The sequence below is a fragment of the Triticum urartu genome, chromosome 6A (genome assembly GCF_056163025.1).
Source record: "Triticum urartu cultivar PI428250 chromosome 6A, HENAU_Tu73, whole genome shotgun sequence".
NCBI classification, from domain to species: domain Eukaryota; kingdom Viridiplantae; phylum Streptophyta; class Magnoliopsida; order Poales; family Poaceae; genus Triticum; species Triticum urartu.
Window position 1 is genome coordinate 513,048,630 of NC_141878.1, and position 20,257 is coordinate 513,068,886.

The 20,257-nt window shown below is 42.6% G+C and overlaps 1 protein-coding gene and 1 pseudogene across 1 annotated transcript; both read right to left on the reverse strand.

Moving 5' to 3' along the window:
* Window positions 1-1,980: 1,980 nt before the first annotated feature.
* Window positions 1,981-2,529, reverse strand: LOC147965991 (uncharacterized; annotated as a pseudogene).
* Window positions 2,530-2,574: 45 nt separating this feature from the next.
* LOC147965992 (uncharacterized) lies at window positions 2,575-3,222 on the reverse strand. The gene is made up of 3 exons (XM_087527930.1): window positions 3,170-3,222; window positions 3,005-3,092; window positions 2,575-2,913 (listed from the first exon to the last, which is right to left on the reverse strand). Exons 1-3 carry the CDS (start codon window positions 3,220-3,222, stop codon window positions 2,575-2,577), a joined length of 480 nt encoding a protein of 159 aa, XP_087384056.1.
* Between the last annotated feature and the right edge of the window lie 17,035 nt (window positions 3,223-20,257).

The window sequence follows — 20,257 nt, forward strand, 5'->3', positions numbered from 1 at the left end:
CCAGCAGGTGGAGTGGTTGTGGACTCTCCGGTGTCCACCCGATGAGGCGAACCAAAGTAACAGTAGATTAAAATGGTACGAACGAGACCTTTTAAGAGAACTGCAGATTCCATCGCTCTAATACGATAGTACAGTCCGTGCGCATAGGTCTGTCCTCAACTCGTCTTTCATTTTCAAGATGCTTTGCACACGCTCCCTCCATATCGAAATATATCATGTTTTAGTGTTAGAAAATGTCTTATATTTTGACATGGAGTGAGTATTTCGGTATTTCACGCCCCAGTGGCACTAGAAGGGTTAGAACGTCTCTAACCGATCCCCTATGAAGTTTCAAAGGATCAAATTTTTTCTAAACCGCACCTAATCGAACCTGTAAGTGCGCCTCTACGGCGCAAAAGGACAACTTAACTTACCCTTCAGCACCCCCGCCTTGCCGGATTTGCCCCCCCCCCCCCCCCCCCCCTCCCGGCCTCCGCACGCGAGCTGCGGGAAGACCGGGATGCCCGCGAGCACCTCGATGCGGAGCACACCGACAAGTACATGGTGGAGCTCCGCCGCCTGTACCCGGAGCGCATCAAGGAGGAGCTAGCATCGGCGGTACGAGCTCTATAAGTTGGCAATGGTGACGGTCTTTTCTCCAGCGATGGTGACGGCTCCAGGTGCAGTGAAGTGGATTTTTGCACTCACCCGCCCGCTTTCTAACTTAAGAAATATTTTCGTTTGCAGAAACCCCCCTAATTCTCTGATCCATCATCCCCAACCCAAAGCTCCAAGTTGTGCGTCGTGCGACTCCTGACCGAAATCCTTCCTTGCCAGATCTCTCGCATCGGCCCCCAAATCGAATCTCAATCCGAAGGCCAAGTACCACGGCAACGCATGGATGATTCCCTTGAACTTCTCTAGCGGCGGCAATCAAGTAGCGACAACAATGGCTCGACGGTCCTTAGACCCGGCCGGCCGGCCGGCCGTCTCGACGGCGAAGCCATGACAACCGACGACCTTCTACGGCGGTGATGATGCGGAACGATGAGGCGCCAACGCCGCCTTGGATGGCCTCCTCCGCGGGCGATGATTCCTATTACATAGGAAGCTGCAGCCTCTCGTCCATAGGAAGTTGTAGCTGTAACCTGTAGCCTGTACAAAATGTACCGGTGCTATGCTCATATGAGTAAACTGTATCAGTATTTGCACCTAAATAAATGACATCGTGTGAGCTGCTTGTATGTGTTTCTAATCTTTTCTAGATTCCTTACCAATACGTGATATGCCTTACCAAGCTTGTTCAGATCAGAGGCTTTCGTTGAGCTTTTCCCTTGCTCAAAACCATGTATGCTGTTGCCACAGAATTCAGTGACTAGTTCAGTTACGAACTGAAGTGCTGAAAAAAAATCAGTGATCTTCTCAGTCATGTGGTCAAACCATATATTGTTCAGCAAAGATTTTGAGTTGCAGAAGAGGGTTGGGATGGCTTTGTCTAGTTTTGATATCTAAGCTATAAGCAGCAAGTCACTATCCAAAATATCCTGGACATTCACAAAGTTCAGTGACTAAGCTCCATATGTGTTGAACAAAATCAGTGACTTATTCAGAAAATCTTCTGAATTACCAGAAGTGGCCTAGAATGGCCGTAATCAGTTTTAAGATAAAAAAGGCTATAAAAACAAGTCCATATCCAAAGTTTCCTGAACATTTACTGTAGTTCTTGATTGATCATGTATAACAAGTATATTGACAAACTGTATTTTCTGCTCCGGTATGATGCAGGTCTGAGCAAAGAATTTATTTAACATGATGAAAATTTGACAATCATCGCCCTACTGATGTTCATATAATGTAGTAATTTGATAATCATAAAAAATTATAAATCAAGTCAAATTTGATTTAACATAGTGCAAATCCCCGTCCATTACATGGTTCCTGTACATCAAAGGCTAAATCATAACATATATAAAATCATTCTTTGCATCGCAAAATTTGGCATCAGCAAGCACCATTTAGTTGCATATCTTCCACAATCAGGCCCCTTTTCCCTTTGCTTGGACAATTGCGACTATCATGAAATACTATTTGCTTGCATGTCTTGCACAAGCGTGCTACCCTTGCCTTTACTTCTTTGTCCTTCTTTTTTCGACTATCCTCCTTGGTCTCCTTTCCGCTCTTTATTCTTTTGCATCTCCCCACCGTATGAACATCAGTGGGTGGATGTATATGAACTTCAGTAGGAATATTGCAACCAATAAAAGCCTCATATTCCTCTTGCCTTGTGCTTTTGGTAGTTGCAGGAACCATTTGGTCTAGAGGGACCTCAATGTTCAACACACTTGATGTTAAGAAGTCCATGCCTACTCCCTCCGTTCCAAATTACTCGTCGTGGCACGGAGGGAGTACATCTGAGTGCTTCGCCTTCTGAATCATATCTTCCATGTTATTACGTATAGATGAAATCTTCTCTCTTGTGGCCGCATCCAATGCATCAGTGGGTTTTTCTTCTAGTAAATTTCCTTGTTCATCAAAAACACTCTCCCTGCAAAGAATTTATTTTTGTTAGTCATATTATTTTTTAACAATAAGGAATCAATAGTTATGCCTTAGTTTTTGTAGGTTGTTCTCCCCAGAAAGTCTAACAAAGATGTGTGCATCACAACCATATCGTGTGTTGGCCTGCTTACGCTTTTTCCTCGAGGAGTCATCGACCTCCTTACTATCTTTCGACTTGAATCCTTCCCTATTACTCATAAAGCACTTAGTTCGTACCACCTTATTCTCAGTCTTTTTCTGTTGTCTGATACGAACTCCAAAACCCGCATTATGTGCATATGCCTTGTAGAACTTCTCCACTGCCTCGAGTCCTTCAAATGCCATACCTACTTTAGGCTTCAAGTTCTCATCACATTCAGGTGTAAAAGACAAAAACTGCAACATCAAGAATAAATTGTGACCACCACATTCACACATAGATCAATAAAGGATTAGTTGTAAGGTAGTACAAACTAATCAAACTTACAGCTAGGGATATGGCTGCATTCTTTTTGGGTGTGCCAAACTCTTCTTCATTCATATGCATTTGCAAGTAACTGGTTGGCTCCATGTGACTGCAAGCACACCTACAGGATCAAGTTCACACATGGCAATGACACATGCTTTAACATACGAAAGGACTGGATTTTACCTGGAACTAGTGGTGTCGTAGTGTTGCTGATTGCTACTGATGAGGTTGTTCATTCAAGCGACTAGCTGATCTAGCGTATAAGATCTCTCCTTAGAGTGTGGACCTGCAGTCTGCAGAGGAAGGATACAGAGATCAAAGCAATTACGTACATTCATGCATGGGCCGACGGCTACCGATGAACGCCAAGATCATGTCAGTTGGGAATATCAGTACTTGGATGGGGTGGCGCGTGTCGACGGACGCCGTCGCCGCTGAAGAGCACAGGGCCGCGGGCGTTCGGCCTAGGGTTCCATAGCTGCCGCGGGAGAGAGAAATACCTAGAGTTGTCTATTACGACGCACGATGCAGTCCTGTGTCCAGGGTTGTTTTTGCACAGTAAAACTATTGGTATGGGTTACAGGCGGGCGTTTCAATGCAAAATTACTGGAAATTAATCCAAAGCAAAGGATTTAGATCGTGGGGCTGAGAACAGAGGGATGTAGGGATACACGAAAAGAGCGGATTCACAAGTATATATATATAGGTAAATTGTTGAGGGCACCTAGGTGCCCGGACACCTTGATTGTTTTGGAAACCGTGTTATATTTAATTTGTTTCCTAACTATTCTTCATGCAAGACTTTTCCTGCTTACGTTTTATTTGTTTTTTCTAATTATTAGACATGCAAGACTTGCCATACAATAAAACGTAATAATATTGATTTTTAGAATTGATACAAGTATCTAATACGCGTATTTTTTTCCTAACTACCTAATACAGGTATCTAATACCTACCAACGAAATTATGTACATACGTAGATATGTATATATTCAATAATTTATTTTTTAAAAACTATTACATTTATTTGTTTCCCAATTATCTAAAGTGGGTATCTTATACTTACTAACAAAAGTATGTACATACGCGGGTATGTATATACCCAAGAATTTGTTATTTGACTAATTACATTTTATTTTTGTTTCCTAACTATCCAATACCTACTGAAGAAAATATTGTAATACCCGGTCGACGTATATACGTCAAGTGGAAATACCCAATGTATCGACACACTTATATACCTGGTTGTGTAAATTTTTTTTGGAAAATATTGTACATACCCGGTCTACGTGACATATATCTAAAGTAAAACATGGCTACGTATATATCCGGCTACGTGACACATAGGTATCTAATATATAACCAAAATATTTCGAGTACAAAACATATATACCTAATATATTTTGGGTTATGTACATATATACCTAGTGATTTATTCAACGTATGACCTTCATTATAAGCAAAATGATGCACGTACGATGAGACATGCATGGACTTAAAACATGGGTCATTTATTACTGATTTTCTCTATCCTATCTAATCTGGGCAGGTATTAAGTGTCCATATCAAGCAATAATTCTTTCCTAATAAGATTTATCCATCAATGCTAATACTAATTACACGCGCACAGATCTTAGTGTCATCCAACGGTTTTTAAGCTAGGTGCCCAGGCACCTAGGTGTCCCAAACTGGCGTCCTATATATATATTATTCTGATCACGGGATCAGAATAATATTCTGATCACAACCTGAACTGCCTGAGTAACGCGCCTGAACTTCCCTCTGTACAAACCCGAACTTCGGGCTATCTTCACAACCGTGGCTTCCCCCGCGAATTATTCCGGTCAGTAGTGTTGTGTGGGATGTGACTGTAATCTAGATACTCATACCTACATCTAAATGCACGTTTTGATTCGTATTTTTGCATTTTGGCGGATTCACTCTCAGGGCGGATGAACTCATGTCTATTTATAAGTTTAATGCATTCAGTGGATGTCCTGGAACCTCTAACATGATGGTAATTTGGTTTAAGTACGAGTTTCGTGGGCAATTTGTCGTTAATTTCAACGGATTTGATTTGAGGCTCTGTGTTCTTCGTCTGCGGGAGTGGTTCCGCCGCTTCTGTAGATTTGTTATTTTTATTTGAGTATAGAGGGCGGATTTGATTGCAGTAGTGAGATTGGACCGTTCATGCATTGTTAATTCCATCGGGAAGGCGAATACACCGCTGAAATCGGGCGATTGGATCTCGTGTCCGCCCGTGCTAGTTTTCGGTTCTTCAATGAGACAGCTTGGTTGATTTATTGTTTTGATGTCAGGGCGCAATAGGATATCGTTCGAGGTCGTGGCCTGAGATGGTGTAGTCATCCAAGTGATTAAATCTGAAAAGCAAATTCGATAATGCGTTTTTTCAGTGATTCTACTGTCTGTGTTACAGAGTTGGACTTCTGCACCTTTTGTGCTTGAACTTCCCTCGTTTTAATGCATGTTTTTTGGTTGATGCTGCAATACGATCTGTTTGGTTGGTGTTGTTATAAAAATTTTGTGTACATTTTTTTTGTTTTTCAGAGTACTCATATACGTAAATGCGGAGGTGGTCCATAGATACACAAATCATCCTTTTTATATTTATTCTGTCTTCAGGGCTAGTTTTTTGGATCATCCACATTCTGTGGTAGTAATTGGACTTCTATGCTACCAGTGATTGAACTTCCTGATTTCCACATTGCAAGGTGGTGCAACATCGCGCTCTATTTTTTGTTTTTTTTGTAATTTTCAATTTTGTAATTTGGGTTTTAGTTTGTTCCGTGGCAACTATGGGATTATTCCCAAATACGCATGCATACCTTACTTTTTTTTGTAACACGTTTGCATACTTCAAACGGTGGTAGAACTTCAGTTTGTGTTTAACGTGAACTTACAAGATTTTTGCTTCTATGTAATTTGTCTTTTCTACATGTTCATTTGATGTTTTTTCCAAACGCCGAACTTCTGTGTTTTTACAACTTGGACTTACCTTTATTTAGAACATTTTATGAGTTAACTTACGCCTTGTGCATTTTGTTTCTTCGACACTAAAAATTATTATTCCTCAGGTGCTTCTTTCTTGGTTTTTTATGTCACAGCAAAAATTTTCTTGAATGTAGGTTCATCTTTTTGACATTGATATTCCAGGACAGATTACATTCCAGAAATCAAAAACCCTTAGTAGATTTCTTCTGCAATTTGTTGTAACTAGTGTGTAAGTGTGGAGCTGGATCACAAGCACTATCTTTAGTAGGATCTGGACTTCTTTTTTATTAATGATTGAACTTCTGGTTTTGGAGATTTGCACTCCACATTGGAAGGCGAAGGTGCATGATGCTCTATATTTTGTTTGTTTGTTTCTCTTTGTAATTTTTAATTCTCCAGATGTTCTTTTTAGACTTTTGTCTCGTGAGAAATCATGGGATTAGCCCAAGTATGGGCCGAGACAGGAACGAGCCGGAGCAGGCGACGACGCGGCGTGCCGCGTCGTCGCATGCGGAGGCGAGTCCGTCACATCCTTGACCCCACTATTTATCTTAGGGTTTTTAGGGTTTAGGATGCGTGTGGTGGGGGTGGAAACAGAATAACCGCATTGCGTCCTGTCAAATCCTAGCGCGCAGCAATGCGGTAGCGCGAGGCCGAGCAGGGGGGGTCGGGACCCCCCTCCCCTCCCCCTGCGAGGCCGAGACAGGAACGAGCCGGAGCAGGCGACGACGCGGGTGCCGTGTCATCGCGTGCGGAGGCGAGTCCGTCACATCCGTGACCCCACTATCTATCTTAGGGTTTTTAGGGTTTAGGGTGCGTGCGGTGGGGGTGGAAACAGAATAACCACATTGCGTCCTGTCAAATCCTAGCGCGCAGCAATGCGGTAGCGCGAGGCCGAGCAGGGGGGAGGGGTCGGGACCCCCTCCCCTCCCCCTGCGAGGTCGAGACAGGAACGAGCCGGAGAAGGAGACGACGCGGCGTGCCGCGTCGTCGCATGCGGAGGTGAGTCCGTCACATCCGTGACCCCACTATCTATCTTAGGGTTTTTAGGGTTTAGGGTGCGTGCGGTGGGGGTGGAAACAGAATAACCGCATTGCGTCTTGTCAAATCCTAGCGCGCAGTAATGCGGTAGCGCGAGGCCGAGCAGGGGGGAGGGGGGTCGGGACCCCCCCTCCCCCTGCGAGGCCGAGACAGGAACGAGCCGGAGCAGGCGACGACGCGGCGTGCCGCGTCGTCGCATGCGGAGGCGAGTCCGTCACATCCGTGACCCCACTATCTATCTTAGGGTTTTTATGGTTTAGGGTGAACTTCATCTGTTTTTGTAGTTGAACTTCTTCTTTTTGTTTCTTTATGGTTTATTTATTCTTATTACTTTACTTCATTTATTAGGGTACTTGAACTTCTGTTCTTTATTTTTTGAACTTCTTTTCTCTTGTTTTTTTAGGGGCATATTTATGTATGTATGTTTCTTCCTTTAGTACTGTATTTGCCATCTATATTTGGTTTTGAGGATATCAGCCGTGCTGTTTTGTGATCTTATCTCACTATAATAGATGCATTCAAATGGTGCATTTATTTATCTACACATGTATTTACTGTTTTAGCTGTTGGGGGGTAAAAGTGTAAATTCAGTGGCGCTGCAAGTCCCACGACACAGAGGCATTAAGTGACCATCTCCCTCGCGACCACGTGTCAGAAAACTCCTCTCCCCTTGTCACTCGCTCTCTCCCCCCTCTCCGTCGCTCCGCTGCCTTCCTCTCCTCCAACTCCCCCCGATTTCTCCGCCCCTGTCCCCTGCCCTCGTGCTGGAGTAACCGGCGCACGCCACCGCTCCTATTTCTCCCCCACGCCCCGCTCTCTCTCGCCCAACCCGCTCTCTTCTGCTCTAAAGCAAGGGCAGCAACTGCCTGCGCGGTTGCAAGGTGCGCGTGGCGTCGTGGGGAGTGGAAGAACCGACGCGGATTCGTGCGTGCAGGAGTCGTCTGGAGAGGTACAAGTGCTGCCCCCTCCTAATGCTTGCTTCTAGTTTCGCCAGATCTGTCGAGGCCTGCCTGTTTCTTCTGTGTGCTCTCGCGTCCGCCTCCCTCCCCCTTCTTCTGATGGTTTGGTGGTAGATTAGGTAGGGTTCTTGTGCGTGTGGTGGTTGGATTTCAATTCCCCGTGGTCAGATTTTTTTGTGAGATGCTTGTGTGTGCTATTTGTCCCTTCATACTTGTGTGGATTTCATTTCCCCTTTGTTGATTTTAGCAGTCAGATGAATGTAAGAGAGGGTGTGGTGTGATGGATGGTTGATGCTGGATCTGATGTATTTAATTGCATTAGTGTTGTGAATTTCGAAGTCTAGATTATGTCTGTGACATTGTATTTAGTTTATGGATACATTTTTTTGTTGTGCTTGCCTAGATGTGCTACTGTTCATCCTTTGTTGGTATGTTATAGTTGTTTCATCCTAGGGTTTGATTCAGTTTCTTTTTGTATTTTGTTGTATGATTTTGTACTTGCTAACTATATGCAATCAATCCCCTGTTTTTAGCAGGTTGTTCTAGTGTTTGGAGTTGCATTCGTCAAGGCGGTTGTGTTGTCATGGCTTCAAAACCTTCTCCAGGTATCTTAATGTAGTTGTATCTTGTATTTTAAATAGCATTATTCTCATATATGTCTGCCCATATCTTCACTTAGTATTCATGTTGGACTGCCATTCTTAATCGTGTGAACTTCTAGTAATGGTTATGTGTATGCTTTTTACCATTAGTTTGAGTTAGTAGAGTGTTTGCTTACTTTGTAGTTGATGATTTTGCAGGTGAAACTTTGTCACCAAGTGTTGTTGGACTTCCCAGATGTTTCATTTTTGTAGTTTATATCTTTGTTTTTTTGTTATCATGTTGATGGCATTGATATTTTAGTTTGTCTGTGAAATACTGTTTGTGGTCATGCTACATCTTTTTTATGTGCTACTTGCTTGGGTCACATAGTTGAACTTCTCGTTTTAATTATTGTTTGATTGTAATGAAATTTGGTTGAACTTCTGTTATGCACATTTTGTTTTACTGCTTTGTTATGTATCGTTGAACTTCTGGACATTCATGATATATGTAGTAGCCCCTCTGGTGTAGATTGTTTTTATATTTAGTTTGTAGATTTTTAGTTTGTTTTTTGTGTTTACTGCTTTGTTAGGTATTTTTGAACTTCTAGGTATTGGACATTGTTGTAAAAGTAGAAGTCCCTTTGGTGTAGGATTGCGGATTAGAACTCAGCTGCCTTTTTTACTTGCATTTTTTGTAGTTGGTGATGAGTTGAATAGTTCTGAAAAAAATTCCTGCAATCAAGATGGAGCTTCAGAGGTTAATACTGATGCTCCAATATCTGATGCGGCTAAATCACCCATTATCCCTTTGACTGTGATTGCCAAGGTTGCTTCGAGCCTTGAGAATTTTTCAAGCCTTGAGGATCTTGCTTCTGCAGCTCTTGCTTCACCTAGTATGTGAAACCCCTTTTCTTTTCATTTTAAAGTTTTGAGCCATGTTTTTTTTAGCTTGTTCTTGTTGTTTGTTTTTGTTTTTGTTCCTGAATTTTTTATTTTTTGCTTCAATTTTTTGTGTTCTTTGCAGATGTGTCCACAGAGGAGGAAGCTGTGAACACCATCAACGATGTTTTATCTGAGTTGGGTTTATCAGAAACCCCTGCTGCTGCTGAGGAGGTGGCTCCGTCAGTCAAAGGTTGTGATTCCGTTCCGGATCCTTTGTGCTCTCTTCAGATGTCAGAGACGCAGTCGCAGTCTGTTGATGGCACTGAACCTGTCACGCAACCCGAGGATGTGCCTCTTCAGCTTCTCCTGGAGGACCAACGTAAGAGGAAGAAACAAGAAGATTTTGACAATAAGAGGGCGGCCCGCCTTGAGAAAGGTTCTGATGTTCCTGGATCTGTTCATGCAGCTGAGCTCACTGTTGAGGAAGACGTGTCGTGTGGTACTGATGGCAAGGTTGTCCCCGTTAAGAAGAAAATAAAGAAGACTGCTGCGAGGAAGCTAGTAGTTGGTGAAGTTACTCCTCGAAGGAGCCCACGTGTTTCAAGGCCTGCAGAAGTTGTTGAAGATGAAGGGTTAGGCCTTGGTGGTACGCCACGTCGTAGTCCTCGTGTGCTTGCCACTGCCGCGCCTACACCTTCTCCGCTTGGTGCTGGTGCATCTGGTAAGGGTAAGAAATGCGGCGTGAAGCGCAAGGTTCCACCTGCAAAGGTCAACAAGGGTGTGAAGAAGCGTTCTCGTGTTAATCCAGAGGACAAGGATGATGCTGATTTCAATGCTTATGATGAGGACGACGTAAATGATGATGTTGCCGCTAATTAGGTATGAATGTCTCATGTTTTCTGTTTTTTAGAGCATTTGTCGTTGTTGTTGTAGTTTTATTGTTTTTAGCACTGCCTTGGCGTACATAGCTGACCTTCTGCTCCATCTCAATATAGAAGAATAAATTAGCCGACGTGCTTTGCTTTTATGGTATTACTGCCTTTGTGTACATAGTTGGACTTCTGGGTATATACATGAAGAAATTAGCTCAACTTGTTTGTATACATTTTGATTACTGCCTTAGTGTATATGGTTGAACTTCTGCTTTTTAAATTTCCAACATTTTTGAAAGCATGTTAACTAGTGTTCATACATGGTTGTACTGCCTATGTAGACATAGTTGGACTTCTGAGATACATGTTTGATTACTGCCTTGGTATACATGGTTGAACTTCTGCTTTTGTAAATTTCCAACATTTTTGAAAGCATGTTAACTTCTGGTCATACATGGTTGTACTGCCTATGTAGACATAGTTGGACTTCTGAGATGTGGTGCGTATGTAGGCATTAGTGGAATTTTGGTGAAGCTTGTGTGTCTCATTGTTCTGCCTTTTTTCCTTGTCAATGTATTTTTTTCAGTATCAGCTTGTGCTGCGGCCTGTGAGGAGGCAAAGCGCCCGAAGAAGGTGGCCAAGGAGGAGGTGAGGCGAAACGTTTTAACAAGACGGTTCGCTGCTCACTGAAAGAGGTCAAGACGTGTGCGGAAATGCTACAACTTAGGCACAAGACGAGGGTTATCAATGCTGGTTTTGGTTGTGTGTTTGACTTGAAGGTTGATTCCAACATTTCTCGTCCTTTGATGGGCAACATCTACACGAGGATTGACCCTTCAACCATGATTTTGGACATGGGTGAGGCGAACAAGGTTATGTGTATTACAAGTGATGCTATTCACCATCTCTTTGGGTTCCCTCAAGGTAATCGTACCCCCCTAGGCCCTCGAATGATGGTTTCGATGACGTTGTTATGAGGTTGAAGGGCAAGCTTGGGTATGCTAGGAGTGACGACATCAAGACAAAGGATTTGCGGAATATCCTCACTGAACTTGTGAAGGATGAGACGAAGGATGATCTTGCTCTGCAGGTGTTTTACCTTATTGTTTTCATGAAGGTGGTTATCCCTGGAACGTCTACACGAGTGTCCAGGGAGGCAGCAATGGCCGAGAACCTTGTGCTTGGCAGACATGGACTACTGCCAGTTGGTTGTTGACGATATTCGGAGTGCTGTTGTTAGGTATCAGCAAGGTACTAGCAGAGGAAAAGCTGTCACAGGCTGTGCCATCGCGCCGCTGCTTATGTATCTGGACTGCCTTATCATTGGCAAGACGCCTAATATTGACTTGAGGACCCCTCGCATCAATTTCATGGATCAGGCCAAGCTTCTTGAGCTTGCTGCGGCTGACTTGGTCATGAAGGGTGATGATGACCCAGCCAACTGGGTGTTTGGGAGACTGCCTGTGAGTGTTTCTATGCATTATTCTTTCCTGTGTAGTTTAACTTGAACTTCCGGTATTGTCTTGTATGTTTTTTGTTCCCATGTTCCTTCATTTGTTTTCTGACGCATTGACTTTTGTTTTTGTATGCAGTGGAAGACACAGGTTGAGGTTGTGTTCTTTAGGGTTATTGAACGTCCTGTTCTAACTATGCCTCGTTCTGCCGGCCTAGGAAGTGGAACTTCCCCAAGATTTGAATTCTTCCGGGATGTTAATACCAGTGCCCCCCTGTAGATCCAGGAGGTTCTTCTGCTTGTGTGAGTGCTGCAGGTGGCGTTTCTTCCGAGAATTTGTTTGAAGCTGCCAATGTTTCTCTGGTTAGGATTGACAGTCTTCTTGAAACTATTTGTGGGGAGTTGGCTCGTGTTCCTTCAACTGCTGAGCGTCTTAGTCGCATTGATGGGATTCTTCCTCCCGGAAACGGATTTGATGCTGAGTCTTCGAAGGGGGTCTTATCTATTGAAGCTAAATTTCTTGAAGAGCTTCGTCAGAGCACTTCCCACCTCCAGACTAGCGTTGGGTTGTTCAAGGAAATGCAGGATGCTCATTGCAAGCCTTTTGAAGATGAGGCAAGTGTTGTTGTGAGACAGATTGAGAGGCAGGATTCTGTTCGTTCGGGTCGTGAAGGAGGCCACGTGGAGCGTACCAAAGAGGTTTGTTTATGCTGGCTTTTGATATTTCTTTGCAATAATGTTCAATGTTAGCTTTCAGTTATTACTGTTTGTAGGCATAGGTGCCCGTTATTGATGTCATGTGTCGTAAACCGTTTTTTAGCACAAGTGTTCCTATGTGACCTTCTCTGTTTATAGAACCTGAACTTCAACTGCTACATCACCTGAACTTCCATGACTAGCCCTTTTTTGTTCCCTTTTGTATCTTAGAGTAGTTTGATATCTGACCTGCTATGTTTACTGTATTTGGACTTCCATTATATGTCAGTTGTGATAGCTGACCTTCACTGATTATGCAATCTGAACTTCTGCTGATTAGGTATTTTATTTTCTACATGATTTCTTTTTGTAGGCTGTTGATGATGATGCTAGGGTTGAGGAGGATGTTTTACCTGCGCATGAAGCTGCTCCTGTGCATGAGGCTGCCCCTGTGCATGAACCTGCTCCCGCTAGTGGCGTAATAGTTGATGAGGTTCATGGCAGTGAAAATAAGGTACCATTTTTTCTTGTCCATTTGTCTTGTTTTCCCCTGAGACGGACTTGCTGCCCCTGTGCATGAGGTTTAGTCAGCCCTTTGTAATGACTTTTTGTTTCTTTTTTACAGCAGCAGAATGATGATGTTAGTGTTGCTCCAGAGAAGGTTGCAGACATGTCCGTCTCAGGCACCGGCTGCTCCGACGGGGTGGTCCTGACTGAACCTTTTTCGTCCATTGACGCTGAGGTTTCTGATGCTGAGCAGGGCAAGACAAATGGAGACATCATTTTGGAGAAAGATCATGTTGAGTCTGTTGTACAAACTGGTGGTAGTGCTGCTGCAAGCCCGGAGAAGTCTCCTGCAGCAGAGCCATCAGTTGATGTTGATGTTGTACAGGCACAATCAAATGTTTTTCTTGTTTCAGATTCTCCAGTTGCTCTAGCTGCTGGTGGTGTCCTTCCCGACGACGCTGCAACGTCTACTGGAGACGATGATGAAGATACCGAAAGCGATAGTTATGGAGAGGAGATTGATCATTCCAGTGCTGCCACTGGTCTAGGCAAGGATCCATGAAGAGAGGAGCATGCTTCTCTCTTCTTTCCCCATCCCCTTCCCTCTTTATTGTTTGGTTTAGTCCATGATATCCCCTGTGAACTGCCTGTGTAGTCTAAGTTGACCTTCTGGTTTTGTTGTTTGTCGTGTGGGTTGTAAAGAATGTTAAGTGAACCTATTTTCTATGTGGGTGGAGGTTTGTAATGCATCGGTTGTGATGTCTATGATGCTGTGGTTTTATCTTTTCTGATGTAGCAACTGAGATGTGCTTATGTTTTGAATGTTTGTGCTTGAATGTTGGTCTTAATTGAAACTGTCATGAATCTATGTGCTTTGAGTGTTGCTGTTAATTGCTATTTTCTTTTGGTGAGCAGATAGCGACCTTGCTGTCGTCCGAAAGAAGGTTGATGACTTTTATTACAGTGTAACTAGGCTTAGGAATGATCGTTCCAAGAGGTGAGTGCAGCTGCTCAATATTTACATCATCCATGTACCCCCTGTGAACTGCCTGTGGTTTCTTACCTGAACTTCCCAACTCTATGTACCCGAACTTCTTGTTTTTTTTTGCTTCTCTGGTGCTGAACTTCTGGCCTCTTTTGCACTGTACTGCCTATTATGATATAACTGAACTTCTGTGCTAACATGTGTTATGAACTTCCTGAGTTCCTGCTGCTGAACTTGTTTTACTTTCTATTCGCTTGTTTTAGAGAAATGATTATGTTCCGAAACAAGGAGTGTGAAGCTTCTGTTCAAGAAGTCGCAATATCTTTTGGTCCTCGTGGAATGCTTACATCTAATGTGGCTGAGTGTGCACTCTACTGTCTACGTGCGAAGTACCAGGGATCGGATAAACTCATCCTGCCGTATTGGGTTTGTGTAAGTCAACCGTACAGTGATTTCTTTTCTATTTTGTTCCTTACCATTTTAGTTAAAACTTGTTCGTCTCATTTTTGTATTTTTTCATATGTTGGTGTTGTCTGCATTATTTTAGGATAAGATTTTCAGAGGTCAATTTGATTCCCGTGTGAGGAAGTACTTCATGGCGAGTGGTCCAGATAGCATGGATGCACATGATTCGGTATGCAATATCTTGTTCTTTGCCTCTGTATTAGTTTTGCAGTGCGATCCACTGTGTTAATATTTGTTTTATTTTTCTTTCGTACCATTCTGATATTAATTCTCATTTTTTAATGATTCGTGTGTTTATGATGCTTCAGGTTGTTTTCCCTACTTTTGACCCGCCTGAGATTCCTGCTTCCATGGGTGGTGTCGGTCATTGGTTGTCGATATTCCTTGACCTGAAGAATTCAAGGTTCCAGCTTCTCGATTCCTACTATGGACCAAAAGATGAATGTGCGGTACGCCTGTTTTGACGGATGACAGACAACACCAAGAGGCTTTGGAAGGATGCCAGCAACGACAGGGAGACACCCTTCAGTCCTCTTACCATCGACAATTTCCATCTGGATTGGATTGATGTCCCCCAGCAGCAAAACAAGTATGAGTTCCACTTTTTCTCTTTATCACATCTGTTTAACTATAGTTGTACTTAAGCTGCGACGTGTTTAATTTGTTGGCTTTCTTTTTTTTGTCCTAACACTATTTCTTTTACTTCATTTGATGGCAGTATCGACTGCGGATTCTTCATGCTTACGAATGTTAATTCGTATCATGACGGGGTTCTTGCAAATTATTCCCATGAGAATATCGGGGATATCAGGAAGACGTGGTTGTACTCAATCGCTTCTTCTAACCTGTTTGAGACAGACTTCCAAGCTCTGTTTGGCTACTACACATGTAAGTATTTTTGGAACTTGTACTGCTTACCTGCACTGCATCTTTTATTCTACCTGAACTTCATATTTTTCTCTGAACTTGGACTTCTGCTTGAGGTCTGGCTGGGCTGCTGGTTTCGGAAGGAGAGGAGCATTTTCTTTGTACATGAACTTCATTTCTATCTTTTTTAATTTTGCTTGTGTGTTTTGTTTCAGTAATTTCTGTCCTTCCATTGCTTAAATGGACATGAGCATTTTCTTTTCTAATTGAACTTCAGAGATGATGATTTCCAGTTCATCGGTTTATCTTGCATTGTGCCTCTGGTTGTGCCTGAACTTCATTTAGTTTTTTACTGCAACTAATTTTTTTAGGTCAGCTTGAGTAGTAACCATGTCATCTTTATTAGTTGGACTGCACATTGTGATGTTCCTGAACTTCAGTTGTATTTTAATGGTGATGTTTTCTCTTCCTTTTTTCTTTGACAGTGGATCCGTTGGAGTTGACCGATTACCACTACTCATTCCTCGGGTCACAGGAATACCAGCCTAGGGAGGAACCGATGAGTACAGCTTCGATAGAAGATGATAGACCTCGGACCCTCATTCCTTCCAAGTTGGGGAAGCAGGCTGGTGGTATTCGTGGTACTCTAAAAAACCCTTGCTACAGGAAGGCTGATGCAGTCGAAGCAGCCGAAGCAGAAGTGATTTCGTCCGATGATGATTTTGAGAAGATTGCTTACCCGAAGAATGTTAAATGTGATGCTGGTATTGTTGCTGGTAGAGGTGGAAAGAATGCTGTGATTACCAGGAGGAAACCGGCAGTTGAGTCTGGGAACATAACTTCCTCCAAGAGAGCATCAAGATTGCCTTTGAAGTGGTGTTCTCCTGTCGCTCCCCTGAAAAAATACAGTTACCCTCATCTATCCGAGGTCCGGAAGTTGAAACAGTATGTGCTGAGTAAAGACGGTCTGGAGAAGTATTCTGAGTGAGTTTTCTTCTTCTTTAACTTTGTTGCTGCCAGAGATGCTACTCTGTGTCTGAAACTTCTGTTGTTGTAGTATGTGGGCTTCTGTTCATTTCTCCCTTGCCTTGGAGTTATATTGTCTGAACTTCTGTTTGTTGTATTGTCTGAACTGTCGTTGTTGTAGTATCTGAACTTCTATTTTATGTCTCCTCTTGCCTTTTGAGTTATAGTGTCTGAACTTCTGTTTGTTGTTGTATCTGAACTTCTAATATATTTTTTACCATCCTTTTGTATTCTGCAGGACAAGCTACTGCATGTTTACCATCCCTGGGAATGTGATTGACCTCACAGGACGTGTCCTTTATACGCTTTTCGGTGAAGGGCAACAGATGGAAGGAGACATAATGGATTATCTCATAAATTTGTGGAAGGATAAGCCGGAGACCTCTGAGATTTTCACTAGTGCTGACAGGGTTGTACTTAGTCCCTACTTCATACAGGTTTTAGTTCTTTGCACCTCTATCTCCTTTTTTTGCCTTAGTTTTGTTGTAGTGGCATCTGGGAGGTGTTTTAATTGTGTTTTGGTGAATGCTCAGTACTGCCTGGAGTATGATTTCTACGCCGCAACAGTTCCAAAGTTTGATGCAGAAAAATCTGCTGGTCTCCTCCCAATGTTTGTTCACAAGGAAGAAGACCTTCTTAATGCAAAGCTGGTTAGTTTTTCATAACTCTTGCTTTTTTTAATTTCATGTGCATCCTTTTGCTGAGTTTGTCAAGAAGTTTTTGTTCATGACGGTTCTTGAGTACATATGCTTTATAGTTTATGTTCACCGGTCCTTTCATTCTTTGCAGGTTTTCTTGATTCTATTCAAGCCAATTGGCACAATGGCGCACTACAGTGTGTACGTGGTGAATAGATATCGTGGGAGCATTGACATCCTTGATTCACTTTCTTACGATAATATGGAGACGTCGCGAACGAGTTTCCACGGGGACTGCCAAAGTATCATGAGTGTTTCTTAGCCTGAACCTCCTTTCACATTCTCTTGTTTGACACGAAGTTTATTATGCCTTGTGTTGACAAAATATGTTGATGTCTCTGTTTTGGTAATACTGCTTGAACTGACTGTCATTTAGAAGTTGAACTTCTGCTATTTTGTTTAGGTGGATCTTATGCAAGTGTCACTTTTTTATGTACCTGAACTTAACTATTTTGGTTAACATGTTTTTGACTTCATCTAATTTTGTTATTTCCGGCAGATGAAGAGATTTGTTGGGTTGCTCGAGGAGGTGTATGGCAAGGCTGCATACAAGGCGAGCAAGCAGCCTAACTGGGTGACTATTGCAAACAGGCCGACTTTCATCGATGTTCCGAAGCAGAAGAGTAATGATTGTGGTTTCTTTGCCGTGAAGTTCTGCTCTTCGTATGATGGCGACGAGTTTGTTGAAGATTTTGGTGATGTGGAAGTATGTTCTGTCTTTGTTCTTGTCTCATCATCCTTTGATTATTCTTGTGTGTTTTTGCTGAGACACTCCTGCTGTGGTTTTAGATATCCGTTACTAAACCATCGTTTTCACCTTTCTTTGTTTGCATGCTGCTGCAGATGACTGGAAGACTGAGTTCATGCACACTCTGATTTTTACCGAGAAGAATGAAGTCGTGCGTTCAGAGCTCCCTAAAGAGATCCAGTCCTTTGGTCCGTGAATTCGAAGCATTAGTTTCATTGTAGATTTGATTCCATACAGATTTTTAGGTTTGATAATGATTGGAACAATTCCGTAAAGATTTGGTTGTAAGAATGTTTTTAGTGATTTGTGTATCTATAGGTGCAACACTATTACTTATGATATTGTGGACAAATGCATTTGGTGTGAAGAATGATTAGGCTTTGTGAATTTCAATGTACTGCGTCATTTTTCAGTATCCATGTGTTGAATGTTTTTGCCCCAACAGATGTACCTGAACTTCTGCCTCGGTTTTGGTTGAACTGCTTGATTTTTTTTGTTGTTTATTTTTGGGCTCCCAACATATGATCGTAGACTTGAACTTCTGCTTTGAGATGTGGCTGGGTTGCTGGTTTCAGATGGAGAGGATATTTTGTGTTGTGTAATGTATTGGTAATGTTCAACCCAACCAATATGTATGCTTTTGCGTAGAATCTATAATTGTTTTTTTGTGTTTTTTCAAGTGTGAACGTATTTCATATGTAAATCTGTGCAGAAATATTGTTGACGTTTCTTTATCTTTGTTGCATTGTACATGAACTTCTGCGCGTATCCAAGCAGAACTTCACATTTGAACGCGTTATCTTAGGCCTGCTAACCTCAGTTTATGCGGCGAAACTTTATTTTTTAAGCATATTCTTTTCCTACATCGATTTTACATACCAGAAATTCTTCTGTAAGCTGACATGAACTTCAAAACTGTATGATTATTTTGTTGGTTGCTCTTTCATGCAATACAACACCAGCACATCACTTCCTGCCATAACATACCAGGACTTCTGCAGTAATATTACTTGAACTTCATAGTATATGTTTTTCAATTTATTACTGCTTGCTCTTTCATGCAATACAACACCAGCACATCACTTCCTGCCATAACATACCAGGACTTCTGCAGTAATATTACTTGAACTTCACAGTGTATGTTACCAGGGGATGACATAATGTTCTGCACATTGACATGACACAAGTTTGCATTGTGTTAATTGACCTATTCTAACTGTTCATGAGCCCTGCGCTCCTCCTAGGCTTTGGTGGTAGAGGTTTTTGCTTGACATGTACCTCTTCCTCTTCATCGTCCTCTTCCTCTTCATCGTCGCATTCCACTTCCTCTTCCTCTTCGTCTTCCTCTTCTTCTACGGTGTCTTCATCTTCGTCTTCCTCTTCATCTTCCACCACTTTCTTGTTGTTGGCTCTAGGTCTTGCTTTCTGTTTCTTCTCTGGCATTTTGCTTGTCTTTTCAGCATCTGCGTGCTTCGGGCATTTCTTGCATTATGTGGTTCATACTCCTTGCATATGCTACAAAGTCTGCTGCTTGCTTTCTTTGGGTGTGGTCTCTTCTTTTGTTCCATAACTTTGGGCTGCTGTTTTTGAGATTTGGTTTGCTTGATCTCCTCAGCATTGTTTCTTTCCAATAGTGTTGGAAAGGTCAGCTTGTTGTGTCCCGCAACCTGGTTGCACACACTGCATTTCCTGTGTCCAAGTGGCACTCCGTTCTCATCGTGCACGGCGACTCTTCCTGCAGGTGGTGCCTTCATTTGAGCTCTCTTGTCACTTTTCTTTGCTGCAGTAATTTTCTTCCTACCCTTTGTTTCAGAATACAACGACAATTTCATCATCTCTTGTTGTCGCTGCTCCATTGATTGGCCATCACCCTGCTTGCATTGGTTGGCTTCAACGGCGGTGTTGAGCATTTTAGCTGCATAATAATGCAGGTCATCTTCAATTTCAGCGTCCTCTTCAGCCATCCTTTTGTCAGCATCCACTTGATTTGCCGAATGTATTGCATCAAGCTCTTCCACAAGCCTCTTGAGAACATAGTAGGCTCTGTCATATTACTGGTCACATCCTTTCTTGTTAACCATCAAATTCAGCTGCAGCAAGATGTCTTGCTTCGATAGCCTTGAGCTGCCATCCGATGCGGTTGTGTTGTAGTCCCTTGTATCAAAGGTTGGTTCTGATCTTGCAGTCTTTGTGTACCGTTTGAGGATATACTTGTTTGGAAATTTGTCAGGCTTGATGTAGTCCAGTATGTTCATGATGTGAAGGCAGAACAGGCCTGCATTTTTGTGATGAATGCAGAATACATAGTTTTTGAGCCAGCAATGAGTTTCATAAATTTTGATATGATACTACTAGTCTAGCTATTTAACGATCTTGTTTTTTCGCTCACCTGTGTGTGTCCAGAGCTTGCATTCACACTCGTATATTTCCTTCTCTGGGTCAGCTACAATTTGGAATTCATGCTTTGACTAGGAA

Bases quoted from the DNA above. Each gene is read 5' to 3' on its own strand.
- LOC147965992 (XM_087527930.1), bottom strand. From the start codon at position 3,222: ATGAACAACCTCATCAGTAGCAATCAGCAACACTACGACACCACTAGT. The intron at 3,093-3,169 runs GTAAAATCCAGT...GTGTGCTTGCAG, and splicing joins TACGACACCACTAGTTCCAG to TCACATGGAGCCAACCAGTT. The intron at 2,914-3,004 runs GTAAGTTTGATT...TTGATGTTGCAG, and splicing joins ATGCAGCCATATCCCTAGCT to TTTTTGTCTTTTACACCTGA.